The 19,349-nt window shown below is 42.6% G+C and overlaps 1 protein-coding gene across 11 annotated transcripts in view; it reads left to right on the forward strand.

Moving 5' to 3' along the window:
• The window catches only part of chl1b (cell adhesion molecule L1-like b), a 69,916-nt gene that overhangs the window by 47,715 nt on the left and 2,852 nt on the right, over nt 1-19,349 (forward strand). For 5 of the 11 annotated variants that reach the window (XM_046342826.1, XM_046342818.1, XM_046342822.1 and 2 more), the window contains 20 exons: nt 38-219; nt 569-700; nt 794-934; nt 1,945-2,056; nt 2,493-2,659; nt 2,861-3,026; nt 3,144-3,268; nt 4,024-4,125; nt 4,438-4,635; nt 4,818-4,888; nt 5,675-5,897; nt 6,252-6,287; nt 6,639-6,754; nt 7,013-7,217; nt 7,365-7,487; nt 9,389-9,568; nt 13,319-13,390; nt 15,534-15,647; nt 15,883-16,044; nt 16,477-16,608. In XM_046342826.1, coding sequence (XP_046198782.1) covers nt 38-219; nt 569-700; nt 794-934; nt 1,945-2,056; nt 2,493-2,659; nt 2,861-3,026; nt 3,144-3,268; nt 4,024-4,125; nt 4,438-4,635; nt 4,818-4,888; nt 5,675-5,897; nt 6,252-6,287; nt 6,639-6,754; nt 7,013-7,217; nt 7,365-7,487; nt 9,389-9,568; nt 13,319-13,390; nt 15,534-15,647; nt 15,883-16,044; nt 16,477-16,608 — 2,759 coding nt within the window. The remainder of the gene's footprint in view (nt 1-37; nt 220-568; nt 701-793; nt 935-1,944; nt 2,057-2,492; nt 2,660-2,860; nt 3,027-3,143; nt 3,269-4,023; nt 4,126-4,437; nt 4,636-4,817; nt 4,889-5,674; nt 5,898-6,251; nt 6,288-6,638; nt 6,755-7,012; nt 7,218-7,364; nt 7,488-9,388; nt 9,569-13,318; nt 13,391-15,533; nt 15,648-15,882; nt 16,045-16,476; nt 16,609-19,349) is intronic. The other 6 variants (XM_046342823.1, XM_046342825.1, XM_046342824.1 and 3 more) reach the window with 5 other exon arrangements.

Here is a 19,349-nt window from a genome sequence, read left to right on the forward strand (position 1 = left end):
TACATCAAAACGTCAGTCATTTTACTGCCCCTTTCAGTCCAACACCCAAGATTGAATGGGTAAGGATGGGCCGCAGGCTGCCCGACAGAGCGACGATAGAGAACCATGGGAAACTCCTGAGCATCGACCGGGTCAATGAGGACGACAGTGGGAAATACATGTGTAAGGCTAAGAACATCCACGGAGAGGCCAACCACTCCTTTGATGTATCAGTGGAAGGTAAGTGGGAAAAGGGTTGAAATAATAGTTTCTTAGTTTGATTATGTGTGTCTGGGAAAACAGCTGTTTAGCTTAAACCACATCTACAGGTTCTACTGTAGGAAAACTCGATAAAGTCTGATACGACAAGTACTTCATAATAGTAATACATTTTCATGAGAAAGAGTGCCACCTACTGTACATTGAGTGAACTGCTGTCCAAAAGGGATTCAAAAAAGTCACCATTTGAGAATTGGCTCCAGGTTGATAGAAAACACAAACATCATTCTGGGAGAGAGTTGTAAAACTGTGCTCTGGTTCGCTCACTGCTTCCTGATGTTATGTCTGTCTTTGATGTTGCACTTTCCAGAGCCTCCTAAGTGGGTATCTGAGCCTGAGAGCCAGCTTAGTACGATTGGCTCAGACGTGCATATCAAGTGCTCTGCCACTGGCACTCCTCAGCCCACCATCCAATGGAGAGTGAATGGAAAACCTCTGAAGGGTATGTTCTCAGTCTACCTCAACAAGGCATGAGTGTCCTATTTCTAGCACTGCAAACTGGTGTACAGCTAATGGATTTCATTGTTGATTGCAGAGGTCCCAGCATCTAACAGAAAAGTGTTGGACGACACCATTGTCTTGCACAACGCCAAATCGATTGACAGTGCCGTCTATCAATGTGAGGCTTCCAACAGACATGGAACCCTACTGGCCAATGCCAATATCATGATCATGAGTAAGTTTATGGTGCTTCGTTGGCTTTACTCTCTACCTCTGAAAATAGCCTCTACTTTCCTCTGAGGCTTGAAGTCCTAATGGTCACAAATAAATAGTTCCTACACCTCAGCCTTCATCATTGTTTTTCCCGGTCGTGCTCATCCATTCTGTTACCCACTAAGTATGGAATTGTATGATGATGAAAGGGCACTAAAGAATCCCAACCAGTTGCTTGACATTGTCATGAGGCAGTGAAAGACTGTCTGTGAGTGGTGGTGTTTCTGGTCTGAAATCCGGCTCTGGCGCCAGAGCCCCTCGGGCCATGGTGAAGGAAGGGTTGTCTGAGTGCCACAGTCCTCCAGCCAGAATACCCACCCACATCCCCTGTCCCTGTTGTTCAGCCCGCATGCTCCCAGGCATTTATTTCTATGCTAGCACGTTTCTCTACTCCATTCAGAATGCAATGCCACAACACTAAAATGTGCTGCTTTTATAAGAGCAGATTAAAAATAAGTGCTCTCCTTTGGCTTCTCAGAAATGTCTGGAGTTTGTCGCTGGTGACAAACTAGGAAGTTATTAAGCGGACGGTTTCTGGATTCAAAGTCACAGCTTTTTGTTTTGGTTAACAATGGAATGAGACAGACAGGATGTTTTGGTTAGAAATGATAAGACACATCTATTTTAAATTTGGCACTCATTGTTCCACTTGTTTTCATTTTTTATTATTTTTTTATTTTATTTTCAAATTGTATGACAATCATCGTGACAGTCCAGCCTTTCTTTCAAAAGAAATGGAAGACAGTAACATTTTCACATCACTTGGTCTGCTTGATCAGTCTCCTTAGTTTGAATCTTAGCTATACATTTTAATGGACCTTCTTAGTGTATCTTTGTAACCAATACTGCAGTACAGTCGGAGGGCCATTCCTCAATCCCTCCATATCTGTATGGAAGTTAGAAAATAAATCTCTATCTCTCTCGTTCATGTCCCAAACCCTTATTCATTAACTGGGATGTCTCTCCCCACAGATCTGCCTCCTATGGTCCTGACAGAGGAAGGTCTGGAGTATTCAGCTGTGGAGGGAAAGAGTGTAGTCATGCACTGCAAGGTGTTCAGCTCTCCGCCCTCTATTGTAACCTGGTGAGTAGGCTCTCCCTAACCATAGCCTGGTCCCAGACCAGAATGTGTTTCAGCCAACTCATCCTACTCTTCTTGTCATGTCATCAATCATTGGCTCTAGCTCATACAAATGCTGGACTAGGATTCTCCAGCTCAAACCAGTCCTCTCAGAGGCCAGTAGAGAGCAGTAGATATCAATGTGTCATTACTAGATAACAATGTGTCAAAGTGTCATTAGGTAGTTATAAAAATAGCTATGTACAGGATCCGTTTCTCTGTTGGTGCACCACTGTTTGCTGTGGAAATGTGCAGAAAGAAAAAACATCTTACACCTACTGCAATAATGCCCCTTAAAGTATTTGTGTATCTTCTTAAGTGCTCAGCAAGGTTCCTCTGTAATTGAATTAAATTGCAGTAAGTGGAGACTTTTTAATTGATTGCTTTACATGTTTTACAGGAACAAGGATGACTCAACAGGGTCTGTGGAGGGACTAAGGTTTACAGTTCACCAGAATGGATCTTTGGAGATCCATAATGTGGAGAAAGAGGACATGGGCCAATACACATGTTACACCAAGAATACTGAAGGGAAGTCTGCTATAACTGCCTTACTGGATGTTAAAGGTATGTTAAACGAAATACAAGACGGCATGTGTTTAACACAACTAGGGCCTTGTGTTTTTCTAAATACAAAATGTGACCTGACGAGGAACAACTGCCTCATATAGTGTTTCCTGCTAAAGTCACATGGTTAGAAAAAAAGAGGAGTCCTAAACACAACTCTTCACATGTAACTTATACAGTTGTGTGTTTCATCTATCCAAGATCCCACAAAGATATTCCAGGCCCCAGAGGACTTGCAGGTCCTAATAGGAACCACAGCCCAGCTCTCCTGCCTGGCGGTGTACGACAACTCCTTCAGTGGCGACTTTGAGATCGTGTGGGAGAAAGACGATATGGAGATAGCACTAAACCACACTGAGAATTCTGGGTAAGACGACACCTTTCTTACGGTGTCACAGATCCAAGCCTAGCCCAGGAAAGTTCTCTTGTTTTTTTAGATTGCACAGATCAATAGGTTGTCTCTCTCTTTTTTTTCTGCCGATAGATATTTCTTAGAGGATGGCATACTGCAGATTGTCAACGTCAGCCACAGAGACCATGGCATGTACAAGTGTGTGGCCAGAACTCCAGTGGACCAGGACACTGCCTCTGCACTACTCATAGTGCTGGGTGAGAAAATATGTCAAATACTGTACATCAAAAACCTGGTCTGACCCCAACGGGTCAATGACCCCCAGCACAACAGAAGTGCATAGCATGTCACAATATGGATCCATATGCCGAAGCCAAGCATTCCATGGCGTGGTACACAGAGCAGAACATGATTACACCGTGTGTCTTCAGACCTCGGCTCTGCATTTACAGAACAATGCCTTTACTTCATTTTCGTCGCAGTTTTACATTTAGCTTTCTTTCCCATTGGTCAGTCTCTGATTGTTTCATGGTGCTTTTCCAGAGGATAAATCAAATCGTATTGTATTGGTCACATACACATGGTTAGCCGATGTTATTGCGAGTGTAGCCAAATGCTTGTGCTTCTTGTTCCGACACTGCAGCAATATCTAACAAGTAATCTAACAATTCAACAGCAACTACCTAATACACTCAAATGTAAGTAAAGGGATGGAATAAGAATATGTACATATAAATATATGGATGAGCAATGGCCGAGCGGCATAGGCAAGATGCAATAGGTGGTATAACAGTATATACATATGGGATGAGTAAATGCAAGATATGTAAATGTCATTATTAAAGTGGCATTGATAAAGTGACTAGTGATCCATTTGTTAGTGTCCAATGATTTCAAGTCTGTATGTAGGCAGCAGCCTCTCTGTGTTAGTGATGGCTGTTTAACAGTCTGATGGATACAATGTCTTTGTGTGTTATCAAAGTAATGTCGTGGTGGTGGTGGTGTTTTACAGATGTCCCCGATGCACCTGAGAACTTGGTGCTGTCTGAACACAAGGGCAGAAGTGTGAAGCTCAAATGGATCCCTGGGGATGACCACAACAGCTCAACCACTGGTAATAGTCTGTCTCTGCAAACAAAGTTCAGCTGTTTTGCGTGATTTAGGGAACAGCAGGCCTGTAGTATATACAATGATAATAACATGGCACATATTTACGAAGAAAATGGAATTAGTACTTTATTATTGTGTAAGTCTCCTGTCAACATTCCAACACAAATATGTCGTATTTGTTTGGGGGGGAATAAGTTTCCTGCTTAGTGCAGCGTCTGAAGAGTTTGCTACGCAGGTGGCTGTTAGATAAGCAGCCCCTTTGGCAAAGGGCTTGGGCAGATTGGGGTCTGGTCTGTGTGTCTCACCCTGTGAACAGACTTCATTATTGAGTATGAGGAGAGCCAGTGGGAGCCAGGGAACTGGAACGAGCTTCAGAGAGTTCCAGGAAATCACGGTTCGGCAGTCCTCAAACTTTATGGACATGTCGACTATCGCTTTCGAGTGTCTGGAGTCAACGCGGTGGGTAGGGGGCGTCCCAGTGAGCCCACAGAAAGATACAAGACCCCTCCTGCAGGTAGGAAGTCCAGTTATGTTTTATCCTCTGACCGGCCTCTACTGCCCATTGAACTTTGGAACACTCAAACATCTGAGATAATTGATTTCACTCTTAGGTCTCTCATGTGCACATTTCACAGGAGGTTTATTTAACTAACAATTTCAATTTTGGCGAAATCCATATTTCTTCTCTGCCACCAGCCCCTGACAAGAACCCTGAAAATATTAAAATCGAAGGTCATTTGGCACATGAAATGGATATCAACTGGGAGGTAAGAAACAGAATGGGGCTCCTTTAATGTTCCTTCCCTGCGTACGTACGCACCCCTCCGAGTATTGACTATTTCACAGCACTTACATTTTGGGGAAATCAAGGAATCTCTCTTTATTCATAGAGAAAATAAGCTTTAGTGTTATCCCTCAGAAATAAATCAAATATCCCTGCTTTTGATGTGTCGTATTGTGATGTATAACTGTAGAAAACCTATCTTTGATGGGTCATAGTGAATGGGATAGCTATCAAAGCAGTACATTGTGAACCTTTTATTAGAAAGTGAAAAGGAATGGAGGAGTACAGTAATACAGTAATACATTCTGCTTTATTGTAAAAAGATTAATCTCACCCCCACAAATGATCTTCCTGTCCTAGCAGAGTAATGCAACCTGAACTTCTGAATGTATGAGCTCCCTCATTGTTAATGATTTGCTTTTGTGGATAATAGTGTCTTATTCTATTTCCCATCATGGTCAGGCCATTGTGAGGGAAGCGCTAGATCGCTCTATAATCTCTACAGTCTGTGAAGTCCTAGACTGCTCCTTATATCAGAGGGGTGCCTCGAAACTCCCTGGAGCCAGCACCCAACCAATTGTCTTATTGTTTTACTGATTTTATATGATCAAATATCAGGATCCATGTGTATGGGCTTGGCCATGATAACCTCAAAATAGCCAGGGATGTAGAAGGAAATATGAAGAGCTCCTTGCTCGATTGTTCAAGTTCCTACTAAATTGTAATAATCTGTGTGTTACTGCTATTCTTACATTCCTCGCCCTTGCAGCCATTGTCCCCCATTGAACACAATGGGCCAGGCCTTGAATATAAGGTGAGCTATAAACGGCAGGATGTGGAGGAGGACTGGCACGAGCATGTGGTGAAAAGACACTCGTTTGTGGTGAAGGGCACTCCCACGTTTGTGCCATATGAGGTCAGGATCCAGGCGAGGAACTACCAGGGATGGGGACCTGAACCCAAAGTGATGACTGGCTACTCTGGAGAGGACTGTGAGTGACTACTATTGTTTTTAAATAAAAAAATCTTACAGCCTTGTAAATACAAAGAATGTATGTGAATTTCACAATAATAATACAATTCAGATGTATAAGGCCAGTACCGTATGTGCTTAAAATCTGGACTCTTTCTTCTTTAAAAGAGCTATAGATTTGTGAGCAGAATCCTAACCCACCAGCCAGAGTACTTGATGAAATCCAATGTTTGCTTTGTGATATAGGCTCGTAGCTTGGTTGAGCGTCACTTTTATAGGGCCTATGTACCCTTTCACTCATGCCAAAGTGAAAACTCTCTTTTTAGAACCATTTCATTCCATGCACTTTCTTATTTCTATCTTTATCTTTTAGCTCTCTTTTGGATTTGCCCTCGGGATGTAACCTCAGGTCACATGACCCATCTCAACCTTGTTAACAACGTGTTTTCCTCCTTTAGAAGCTTTGTACTCCTTTGTTGTCATACTGCCTGGTAGCATCGCTTAGGCAATAGCAGTGAGCCCAACACTAGTTCCCTCCTTGGTATATCACGTTATTTAGATTGCAGTCACTGATCTATAGATTATTATTTGATAGAGGTAAAGCTTTGAAGCACCTAAATACTCAACCCTGCCAATACTACACACATGATCCGGTGGATCATACACTGTAAAGCTGAGCTCATCCTTCACATGTTGGGCTGATCTTTACAGTACTCAGTGTGACATATGGATTGTGACGTGAGTGTGTTTGGCCCTGCAGTCCCCTCCGCGGCCCCTGATGATGTGGCGGTGGAGGTGATGAACAACTCGCTGGTCAAGGTCAACTGGACGCGCGTTCACAAGGAAAAGCTGCATGGACATCTGGGAGGCTACAGGGTAATTCCTCAAAACAGCCCTGTAGCTTTAAAGACACTGTTTAAAAGGAGAGACCCTGACCTCGCTGGGTCTTCTGGCCCCCTCACCCAACTCTGTCTCCCTACTGCTGGCAGCCTCACTGTTCCCTTACACTCGCGGGAAAAAACACTATAACCAAGACCGCAGCATTTTTCTATGTATGAGCTGTTGTCTTTTTGTCACGTAATTATGATCTGTTAGACCTATAACACTGTCTCCCCTCTGTCATGGCGGTGTCAGATAAACTGGTGGCGGCTGCGTAGTCTGCTGGACTCAAAGAAGACTCACGGGAACAAACACACACTGACATTCCCGGGGGACAGGAACCATGCCATGATACCAGGGCTCGCGCCCTTCTCTGAGTACAGCCTCATCGTCATGACCTTCAACGGGCGAGGCAACGGGCCAGGCAGCCACGCCGTCAACTTCAAAACTCCCGAGGGAGGTAAGACATGAGGGGAGAGGTCTGGGGTGCCGTGGAACATATTGATTCAGTACTGTCCAATGGACGAAGAAAATAACTATCTAGAGACACGATTATTGTGCTACACTGTCAAACTGCTTACTACCCGTATATTATTTTGTTTCCCAGTTCCAGAGGAAAACCCTGTTTTCAGGGTCACAGATGTTCAGAAGCACACCGTCGCTCTCACCTGGGAACCTCCTCTGGTTGCCAATGGAGTCGTCACAGGATACCGGCTAGAGTATCAGCTAAGTGTGTACAACTCTTTCCTCTTCCCCGTTGAACTGCAGTCTCTTCCATGCACCAGCCTACCTTCATTCAACGTGACTAGCGATTCCTTGATCTTGCCACTAGGAGATAATGTTGTGCTTGTGAATGGTGCTACAGCTCATTGCTGAGCGCGTTGTTAATGAGGTTTTAGAGTTTAGCTCCTACAGCTGATGTTCAACTTTAGCCCTATTATAGAAATGTGAGAAAATGCATGCAGAGCTGTGATCCACAGGTTTAAGTCTCACAGTGGTTGCATGAGAATATGATCCAATGTGGTGAATCTCAGATTAAAAGTAATGAGGCTTGAATACAACTAAATGTTAAATGTATTTTATTGGATGGCATCAGAAAGCATGGAAGTGGATATCCAGCAGGATTTATTGATAGTATAACCCGGGATTGACCCCCTTTGGTGGAAAGAGGGGTCAGTGTCGGGTTGGGGTGTGACACACTGGCCTGTGTGGTGTGTCATGATCCGGCCCCAGCAGCGCTGACCAAGGCCAGCGTGTCACAGCCTTTTAAGGTCTTTGTTAGTGACCCGATACCGTCCACGGGGGCCTTCACCACAACCAACGACCCAGATTAATCCCAAAGGAAACAGTCACTGGACATGACGTGCGTGTGTATGTGTCCCACTCTTCAACCCCTGGCCTGAAACAATAATGATGATGAGGCTAATTGCAACGTTTTAAAGACGGCATTGCACAGCAACTCTCACTAAAGGTTTGGGATTTTGCCGCTGCACGAGAGGGCCAAACGTGTCATGCTGTATTTCAGAAGAAGGGACGTTTACATTGTGCAAGTGTGATGAAGCTGATGGACTCTTTTGAAGTGAGGGGTCTTTGAAGTCCCCTTGAAGGAACTCATGTGTGAAATGTTGAGGATAATGCACACAGCTGTCAGCATGGCACCGGGAGGAAGCACCAGAGGAATTTAAAGGCTGCTGCACAGCTGTTCCAGGGCTGAGCCCAGCTTCTTAGAGGGCCTTGCTAACTACATTTTTCACAGGTTTCACAGAAACCTACACTGTTACACTGAGGGCCAGTTCCACCGCTAGGGAGGGCTGAACCAACTCACAATGCAGATCACATGTTGTACATTCTTACATCAAATCAAATGTATTTATATAGCCCTTCGTACATCAGCTGATATCTCAAAGTGCTGTACAGAAACCCAGCCTAAAACCCCAAACAGCAAGCAATGCAGGTGTAGAAGCACGGTGGCTAGGAAAAACTCCCTAGAAAGGCCAAAACCTAGGAAGAAACCTAGAGAGGAACCAGGCTATGTGGAGTGGCCAGTCCTCTTCTGGCTGTGCCGGGTGGAGATTATAACAGAACATGGCCAAGATGTTCAAATGTTCATAAATGACCAGCATGGTCCAATAATAATAAGGCAGAACAGTTGAAACTGGAGCAGCAGCACGGCCAGGTGGACTGGGGACAGCAAGGAGTCATCATGTCAGGTAGTCCTGAGGCATGGTCCTAGGGCTCAGGTCCTCCGAGAGAGAGAAAGAAAGAGAGAAAGAGAGAATTAGAGAGAGCACACTTACATTCACACAGGACACTGAATAGGACAGGAGAAGTACTCCAGATATAACAAACTGACCCTAGCCGTCTGACACAAACTACTGCAGCATAAATACTGGAGGCTGAGACAGGAGGGGTCAGGAGACACTGTGGCCTCATCCGAGGACACCCACGGACAGGGCCAAACAGGAAGGATATACATAGCGTGGTCATGTTTTCATCAAACCCCCAAGATATCATGTGTCCTTTTCAAATGATCTATTATGGGTTTCTTTTCTCCTTGGTGTTTCAGAGAGACACCTCTGTGTCCATTTATATAGCAACACAATGTTCAATCCAGTCTATGTGTGTGTTTAGTCAACGACACAGAGGAGGTGGGTGTCCTGCAGTCGATGGACATCAGCAGCCCGGACACCACCTCGTGTGTCCTGCGGAACCTCGAGGCCGTCAGCAGGTACAAGTTCTACCTGCGCTCCTGCACCAGGGTGGGCTGTGGGCCCCAGGTCAGCGAGGAGAGCACCACCACACCTGTAGCGCGTAAGTCACAAAGGCCAGGGTGTTGCCTGTGCAGGTGGGGGATGCTGGATGAAGTTTTATATGGAGAGAAAGGGGGCATGGATTTAAGGTTGGGGGTAATGGCGAGATGTGATAGCCAGACTTTGGGATGAGGTACTCTGTAGATGACCAAGCCGTTTCAGTAATGTATTAGCTCAGGGAATATGATATTGGCTCCATCTGCCAGGCTTTTCATATCTCTATCTAAGTAATTTTTGTGGTTAAACAATATCATAAGGGTGTGAGAAGGGGTTTCATTCATCATTGTCATAAAAGAGCAAGTGTTTATTGATTTAAAGGGGAAAGCAAGCTATGAAACAACCAGCTGGAGAAGAGATTTGCCTTCAGCAAGTGAAACTGTATATTTTCTATATAATATTGTATTATTATATAGGAATTGGTAAGGTAAGTCAATTGCCCGCCATTGCAGTATGTTTGGTTCATGCACATGATACATCATTTTCATTTTATAAAATGCAGTATATGTCATTTCTACTTCACACAAGTAATATGTACCCTTCTGAGTCTGTGGGAGTGTAGATAAGGGGGTGGCACCAGTCAAATATAATTAGAATCTAATGAAAATAAGCAAGTGCACTTGAATTTGTAATGGAGAGTCTGTACTGTACTCTGAGGTGCCACAACACACACAGCCTCTTGTCCAACACTAGTAATAATTCATTTGGGTCCTCTCTAATAGCACATTTTAGTAATTTAGCAGACGTTCTTATCCAGAACATCTTACAGGAGCAATTAGGGTTAAGTGCCTTTCTCAAGGTTACATCGACAGATTTTTCACCAAGTCCACTCAAGGATGCGAACCAGCGACCTTTGTGTTACTGGCCCAACGCTCATAACTGATAGGCCAGTAAGGGCTTTCACATTTAAATAAATGTACAGTATAACAAAACATAGCATCCTATTCAATCTCAGTAAGCAGGCTTCTGGGATGAATTAAAAACATCACATTTGGTGTGCTGCGAGAATGCATGTTTAGATTTGATTACTTATTTTTTTATTTAACCTTTATTCAACTAGGCAAGGCAGAACAAATTATTATTTACAATGACGGTCTACCCCGGCCAAACCCGGGCCAATTGTACACCGCCCTATGGGACTCCCAATCACGGGCCAGTTGTGATACATCCTGAAATCAAACTAGGGTCTGTAGTGACACCTCTAGCACTGAGATGCAGTGCCTTACACCGTTACGCCACTCAGGAGCCCAAACAAAACTTAACAAAATGTTGTTATGGTGTGAAAACAAAATAAACATACTTTTGTGTGGGAGTAATGTTATATTGCTTTGGATGTATATCCTGTAAAAGTTTCTTCGTCTGTCCCCATAAGAGAACCCTACTTCATTTACACACATTTATGTAGGGTAACATTTTGCATCTTTTTCATGCTTATGTTGCAGTTGGTGTCTGCATATGCTTTCCCTCTGCCATGCAAATGTACACTGAACAAAAATATCAACGCAAAGTGTTGATCTCATGTTTCATAATCACAAAAAGCTTATTTCGCTCAAATTTTCGGGAACAAATTCGCTTGCATCCCTGTTAGTGAGCATTTGTCGTTTGCCAAGATAAACCATCCACCTGACAGGTGTGGAATATCAAGAAGCTGATTAAACAGCATGACCATTACACATGTGCACCTTGTGCTGGTGACAATAAAAGACCACTCTAAAATGTGCAGTTTTGTCACAAAACACAATGCCACAGATGTCTCCAGTTTTGAGGGAGTATGCAATTGGCATGCTGACTGCAGGAATGTCCACCAGAGCTATTGCCAGATAATTGAAACTTAATTTCTCTACCATAAGACTCCACGTCCAACTGGCCTCACAACCGCTAATGTCAACGTTGTGAACAAAGGGAAACAAATGCATTTTATTGATGGCAATTTGAATGCACAGAGATACCGTGACGAGATCCTGAGGCCCATTGTTGTGCCGTTCATCCGCCGCCTTCACCTTATGTTTCAGCATGATAATACACGGCCCCATGTTGCAAAGATCTGTACACAATTCCTGGAAGATGAATATGTCCCAGTTCTTCCATGGTCTGCATACTCACCAGGCATGTCACACATTGAGCATGTTTGTGATGCTCTGGATCGATGTGTGCGACAGTGTGTTCCATTTCCCGCCAATATCCAGCAACTTCGCACAGCCATTGAAGAGGAGCGGGACAACATTCCACAGGCCACAGTCAACAGCCTGATCAACTCTGCGATGGAGATGTGTCGCGCTGCATGAGACAAATGGTAGTCACACAAGCTACTGACTGGTTTTCTGATCCACGCACCAACCTTTTTTTTTAAAAGGTATCTGTGACCAACAGATGCATATCTGTATTCCCAATCATGTGAAATCCATAGATTAGGGCCTAATGAATTTATTTCAATTGACGGATTTCTTTATTTGAACTGTTACTCAGAAAGATCTTAGAAATTGATGCATGTTACAGTTGTGTTTTTGTTCAGTATATTTAAGGCGTTTAACTTATGCTATTGAAAATAATGTCAACAACTTTCAATACATGTACCTGCTTGGCAATGCTTTCCTTTTTTCTTTTTCCTCTCTTCACCAGCTTCAACAGCGGTATACACTGTCAACTTCAGTATGTAGATTTCTGTTCGTGTGCAGTAAAAAACAACCACTGTAGTCTAACGCTGTCGCAAGTCACGCCCTCGGGTATATTAACTATGTTGATCTATTACTGTATGAGTCGGCAGTTCATTATCACATCCTTGGTGGATAGTTGAGTAGAACTGTAGCTCTCTCTCTCTTTCCATTTCTGAGAAAGACTCGTGCTATTCTTTTCATATAGCTGTTAGCATGATTTCTGTCAGCTATAGTTTCTTTAACATAGACTAGCTGTGAGAGCATGAATATGGATAAAGGGGCTGATAAACGGGTGGGAGGTGACAGCTCCTGGCCCTGCCTGGCTCCATGGTTGAATGGGTCAAGCAGGCATTTAGCAAAAGTTACTGAGTCTGATGTCGGCAACAATTAAGACCTTTTTAATATTTCACACAAATACGAAACTAAAATGATGCAGATACTCCTCTCATCTGTGAATAATTGCCCTTGTCTGTTGCGTGCCCTTGCCATCAGCGCTGAGCACTCTGATGCCTCCTTTCATTAGTAGACCAATACAGACTCCCCTGTTTTCAGACAAAGTTTGTGGTTTTCTCTGCAATAACAAATGGTAATGAGTATCCTGATTATAAATTCATATGAATCCGATCTCATTAGTGAATCTCTAAATGAATATTGACTTGTGTTCTAACAACGGCAGGATCAATGCCACCTGTATTACAAAAGCAATGGGATCAAATTAAGCGTTAAGTGCAACATACAGGAAGGATATCAGACAGGCATCTCTATTGTAGTGTCATTCGGCATTCAAATGATGGCGTCTTTGCCTCAAACTGAACAGTGGAATAGTCACTTCCTGTAGTACAAATTATTACCAATGATCATATCTAGCCAGAAATGACACCTTGTTTCCTAGTTCTTTGATGGTATGCATTTCTCTGTAGTAGTTAACCACCCTGACTAGTCATTATAGTAGACATATCCGTAGACTAGAAACTAATGTCAGTTCACTTTACCCATAGTTGTAGTGTACTAACAATTCTACTAGTAGTCAGTAGACAGTAGCTCCCCCTCCTTCACTCCAAAAAATAGCCAATAATCTCAAGATCTGTCTTTCTTTTCAGGCCAGTCTGCCTCCCCCTCACCTCCAAGCACTGCAGTCTCCCACGTGTCCAATGCCACCCATTCCAACATAGGTATTCATGTCACCAATTGTGCTCCGTATGGTCATTGATAGTCATAGGTGGAAAAACTGTCAACTCTAGTGATCGCGATGACACAAATCCTCTATTTTGAGCTTAACTTCAATCAATGAAAAACTAGCCTCAGCATCGATGTTGAGTTAAAGTCCAGCAAACGGCTCAACAAGCTCATCAACAGACAGTCACGTTATTGAATCTATTCCATACCCGGAGGTGTGAGTGTAGTGTGTTGTAGTTCAAACGGGGCAAATATGTCTAATTGTCAATGATTGATTTTTTTGGGAGGGGCCCAGTCCTCTTACACGGCAGAATATTGACCAAACAGCCACCTGAACATTTCCATGTTACCTTCAACTGGGTAACCAACAATAGTGCTGTGGGGCAAGCAAATGTCCATAGCACCATTTGAGCTGAGGAAAGTGTCGACTTAGCCAGGCAGAGTGAGGAGGAGGTGTGAGCTCTTAAAGAGACGGTCATATTTAGGGGACTGAGATAAGTGGATAAATTGAAAGCTGTTGAAAGCTGTAGATCAGAATATTTCTGTGTACTGGGGCACTCCTTTTATAGAACTCCCTGACTTTGAAGAGCCATCTTTCAGGCATTGTGGCAGGGCCAGGGCTGCGCTCCCTGCTGTGACAGCAGATGCTTTCCGCAGCCTTTTTAATACCAGGCTGAGCAGCGCGGTGACAAACACGCCAAGCCCTGGGATATTTTTAGTCAGGCCCCGTGTCACTTAGTCATCATACTAAGCGAATGATGGGAATTACCATAGTTACGAAGTCATACATCAGCATTACCCACGGTGTGTCATTTGTGCTCACAGGGATGGGCAGCACAGACACAGGTGTCCTTGTGTACTGAATTATCACCTGAGAAAATATTGACACCTGAGCAGGAGACAGTCACAGATTTGCATGTATGCCTGAGGGAAATGAAGGGGATTGGTTGCTGTTGACCGGGTCAAACCATAGCTTTCTTTTACCAACTTTAGCAATATGGAGTGATGCATGATTCTCACCATCACTCCAGGTGCAGTGGTTCTTTGATTTATTCTTGGAGTATCGGAGTCTTCAGAGTCTTTATTAGTCTGTTGTTGTCTAATGTATTCACCACAGTGTACCTGAGTACAGTGTACCTGCAGTGAGGCAAAGGGACTTACTAACCTCTGCTATTTAACATTCCCATTGAAGTGTTTACTGTTGTAGAAGAAAAGCTCAATTGTGCTTGGACCCTTCTACATGAACCCCTCCACATCTTAAGCATGTTTTCTATAGGGGTCTGTACACTGATTGTACAAGACATTATAATATTGTGTATTTTTTGCCCTGAGAACAGCCTCAATTTGTCCTTTGGGGGGTGGACCATTCTTGACACACACGGGAAACCCCACAGCATTGCAGTTCTTGACACACTCAAACCTACGACCATACCCGTTCAAAGGCACTTCAATCATTATATTGCTCTGAATGGCACACACACACAACCCATGTCTCAATTGTCTCGAGGCTTAAACATGCTTCTGTAACCTGTCTCCTCCCCTTCACCTACACTGCTTGAAGTGGATTTAACAAGTGACATCAATAAGGGATCATATCTTTCACCTGGATGCACCTGGTTGCACCTGGTCCGTCTGTCATGGAAGGAGCAGGTGTTCTTAATGTTTAATACACTCAGTGTACAGTACATATGTATTGCAGCAGGGTAAATCTATCTGATTTGAAAAGGGAGAGCAGTCAGTGGTATTGCTTAAGAAAATGAACACGCGGAGTCAATAAGCGGGGTTTTGCTTTGTTCTTTCGTCTGCAGGTTTCAGTGGATGCGTGCTATCTATAGATTTCCATTCAGCTCTGCGGACTTTCCTTGTCAAAACATTTCCATATCATTGTAGTTTTCCTTTGGCAATTCCATTACAATTGATTCATGAAATGCTGTTGATAAGCCTTCACTCTGTCCTACAGTCATTTTAGGAATGAAACACATAAGCAAATGGATTGACTTAATCAACAGCTCTCTGGCCAGCTTCCGATCCAATGTTGTTTTTTGTTGTTGGTGTGGATGTAATCTGTCTTCTCGTTACTATCCTTTACTAACCCTGTTCTGCCGTTTCTCCCCTTTCCCCCCCTCATCTGTCTGTCAGTCCCAGCCCTGTTGAATATTAGTTCCTCAGTTAGTGACAACTTTGCAAATATCAGCTGGATTCCGGGAAGCGAACAAACCGATTCAGAGTTTTATGTTGCATATGTGAACAACCGTAAGCACATATTACTTCTCTGTCCATTTGTAGTCTATTTTATAGTGATACATGTTTAAGGTGATTTTGAATGTATTGGTAACATCTGAGAAATCTGTATTCCATATTACCGTTTAACGTTACATGCTAGAAATGTTGTTCTGTGTTATTTCATCGAACTCTCTGTAAGTAACCTTTAACCCTTGAACCTTCACCCCTCATGAGTACTAACCCTCCCTGATTGTGCACCTTATAGGTAAAGGTAACTGGAAGATCTCTGAGGCAGTAAACACCTCTAAGACTTTCCACATCATTGAGGGGCTGGAGCCTGGGACTGCGTACACTGTGCGCCTTATGACTAACAACTGGGTTGATAATTCTAGTATTTTTGAAGATGTAATCAGGACCAGGGATAAAGGTGAGCAGGGATGCCACAGGAAAAGAAGCAACCCCCCCCCCTTCATCCAACCCCCCACCTACATCAGCACCACAACCAATTGATGTCTTATTGAGTACTAGGTCTATGCAGGTGCACCATTGTCCTTGAACGTGTCTCAAGGTGTCATGCATGGTTTTCTCAGTGTCAATAGGATTCCCCCCCCCCCAAAAATATATTTTATTCTGTGTGACTTGGTGAATGAATTTCTGTTTGAACAGCCTCTTCAGTGATTAATTAGACAAGGGGATTAGCTGTTTAATATTAATACGGGTACATTTCCATTTCAGCGTAACCTGCTGCCTCTCTGCCTCTGCATCAGATAGACTTTGTCGATGTAAACATTCAATTAAGTGTCCTCGGGAAAGGCAGGGTCAAGTCAATGTCAAAGAGTTGTGTTGTTGTTCTCCTCAGGTCTGGCAAGCATCCACGGAGGAATCTCCACCCAGGGCTGGTTCATCGGGCTGATGTGTGCCGTGGCTGTCCTCACACTCATTGTGTTAATCGCCTGCTTTGTCAACAGAAATAAAGGAGGGAAATATGCTGGTAGGTGCTCACTCTCAAACACACACACACACACACACACACACACACACACACACACACACACACACACACACACACACACACACACACACACACACACACACACACACACACTGCACCTTATGAATGTTAACTAATCATTACACAAGGCATCATTATATTTCCATTTAGAGTCCTCGTTACAAAAGAGAAATGATACATCACTCTGGACACCGTTATAGATATACTTAAGCTGATGTGTTATTATTTGTAGAAATATACATCACACCACTGCTGAAAATGTCAACGCTGATATATTTAGAGTATAATGGGAACTTGAATTAATGGGAGCATATGCATTTTGTATTCATAACATTTAAATACATCATATTTGGAATATGCTGAATTTGAATAACAAAGCATACAATGCACAAAATACACAGAAGATATGCAAATGTTATGGTCACATGCCAGTGGTGGGGTGATGCCATAAGGACCAGCCAGGGTATCTTAATGCCAGTCCTGTCTGTGGGGGATGGGGGGGATTTTACAGTACCTTTCATCTTTATGCACTTATTGGTCTCAGCTAATCACCTATCATGTCAGAAAGACAGTCTAAATCACAGGGCTTTGTCCTGTGTTGCCTTCATTAAAGCACTACCTCCTGCACTTTCACTGATAGTAAGCTTCCCACTTTGAAATGAGGATTTAGTTGTTACTCATATTGTAAATGTTACTGACATCAAGCATTGAGTATGTTATTACTTCAGAATGTGAGAGAACTAGTAAGGCGTTTTAACAGAACATTATTGTGTCTTCAAACAAATTACAGCAATTTTTTTACCACGAGTCAGACACGTGGTTTTCGGACACTGCATGGATTTTTGACATGTACATTTTTCATGTTTATTTTTCATGTGACACGTTTCATTAGAACCCGTGTCTCCAACGGGAGAAGCCAACGTTATGACCATTAAACCACGCGAGTCGACACTTTTCCTCTTCCAATGTATATTTATTATACATTTCTCACAAGCTCTGAATATTGCCTGTTCAATTCAGAATAGGGCAGTCAAAAATGTAACATGCTGTAATGAAGATATTTTTATAAAAAGCATTGACGTCTTGATTTTGTCCAAAGTAACAGTTAGCAAAATCAGCTAAATTGATAAACGCACACTTTCTTTAACCTCAATTTCAACTTGTTTTGACTTAGCATGGTTGTTTTTAGCTGTATCGAGGATGTATTTTGGATGATTCAGTGTATTTTGATTAATGCAATTAATCACGATTTTAACTTGAGTTTAACTCAAGGTAACTGATTAACTCTGACAGCCCTAATTCTAAACCAAAAGTATCCGTTTTACATTCATTCCAAAAGCAAACAAACACATACTTTCAAATACATTAAAATCCCCTTTAGGCCTGTTTATTAAATGTAACAAAAACCAATGGACAGTTAACAATAACAGAAGCGAAAAATGGCTAAATAGGACAACATCGAAGGCTAGCTATCACCTATCACTAAGCTAGCTAGCGTTTTTGTTTTAGTTAGCATACAACCATTGGATACAAATTTCATAAAACCTTCTAAAATACAAATCATTAGAGTGATTCATATGTAGACATGTAAATAAACTCAATATGAGCCCTTGTTTATAAAGATAACAACAATATCCTCTGAAATGCCATGTTGTTCTCGTTGACTTGCACACAAAAGTGAACTAGCCAGCTAGTTACTTAGCTTGGCTACACTCATGTGAATGGGAAAATCTTACTCGTTTAAACAAGGGCTCATATTGAGTGTATTCACATGTGTACATATTAATCACGCTAATGATTTGTAATTTAGGTTACTATTTATTCAATTTGAATCCATTGATCACATGCTAACTACACAAGTGTGGTGGCAGGTAGCCTAGCGGTTAGTGCGTTGGGCCAGTACCCGAAAGGTTGCTAGATCGAATCCCTGAGCTGACAACGTAAAAATCTGTTTTTCTGCCCCTGAACAAAGCAGTTATCCCACTGTTCCTAGGATGTAATTGCAAATACGAATTTGTTCTTAACTGACTTGCCAAGTTAAATAAAGGTTAAAACAATATATATAACCAGGATAAATAATTATGAGACACAGAGAGCCGTTTTCTCTGTTCTTTTCACTGGGCTTCTTCCAATGATCATGGACCAACACTCTGAATGCCTCTCCCTAGTGGTAGCGCTAAGTATACATGTATACCAATGCAACACAATGGAGGACTAATAATGGAGTGGATGGCTCAGAAAACAGAAATAATTGTTTTTAACTTGAATTATTATACTCAGATAGGCATGTGGAGGTTTCTTAGATGTGAAATTGCAAATGCGATTTTCATGGGATTGTTTTTAACATGTGAACTTGCAATTCCACATGTGAAGGTGAGATTTACACGTGGACTTTTCTTACATGGGGCGGCAGCGTAGCCTAGTGGTTAGAGCGTTGGACTAGTAACCGGAAGGTTGCGAGTTCAAACCCCCGAGCTGACAAGGTACAAATCTGTCGTTCTGCCCCTGAACAGGCAGTTAACCCACTGTTCCCAGGCCGTCATTGAAAATAAGAATATGTTCTTAACTGACTTGCCTGGTTAAATAAAGGTAAAATAAAATAAATAAAACATGTAAAACTGCAAATGTGAATTTCACACATTAAAGGTCCAATGCAGCGTTTTTATCTCAATAGCAATCATTTATGGTTAACAATTAACTACTTTACTGTGATTGTTTTC

This window comes from Oncorhynchus gorbuscha, linkage group LG03 (genome assembly GCF_021184085.1).
Source record: "Oncorhynchus gorbuscha isolate QuinsamMale2020 ecotype Even-year linkage group LG03, OgorEven_v1.0, whole genome shotgun sequence".
In the NCBI taxonomy this organism is placed as follows: Eukaryota; Metazoa; Chordata; class Actinopteri; order Salmoniformes; family Salmonidae; genus Oncorhynchus; species Oncorhynchus gorbuscha.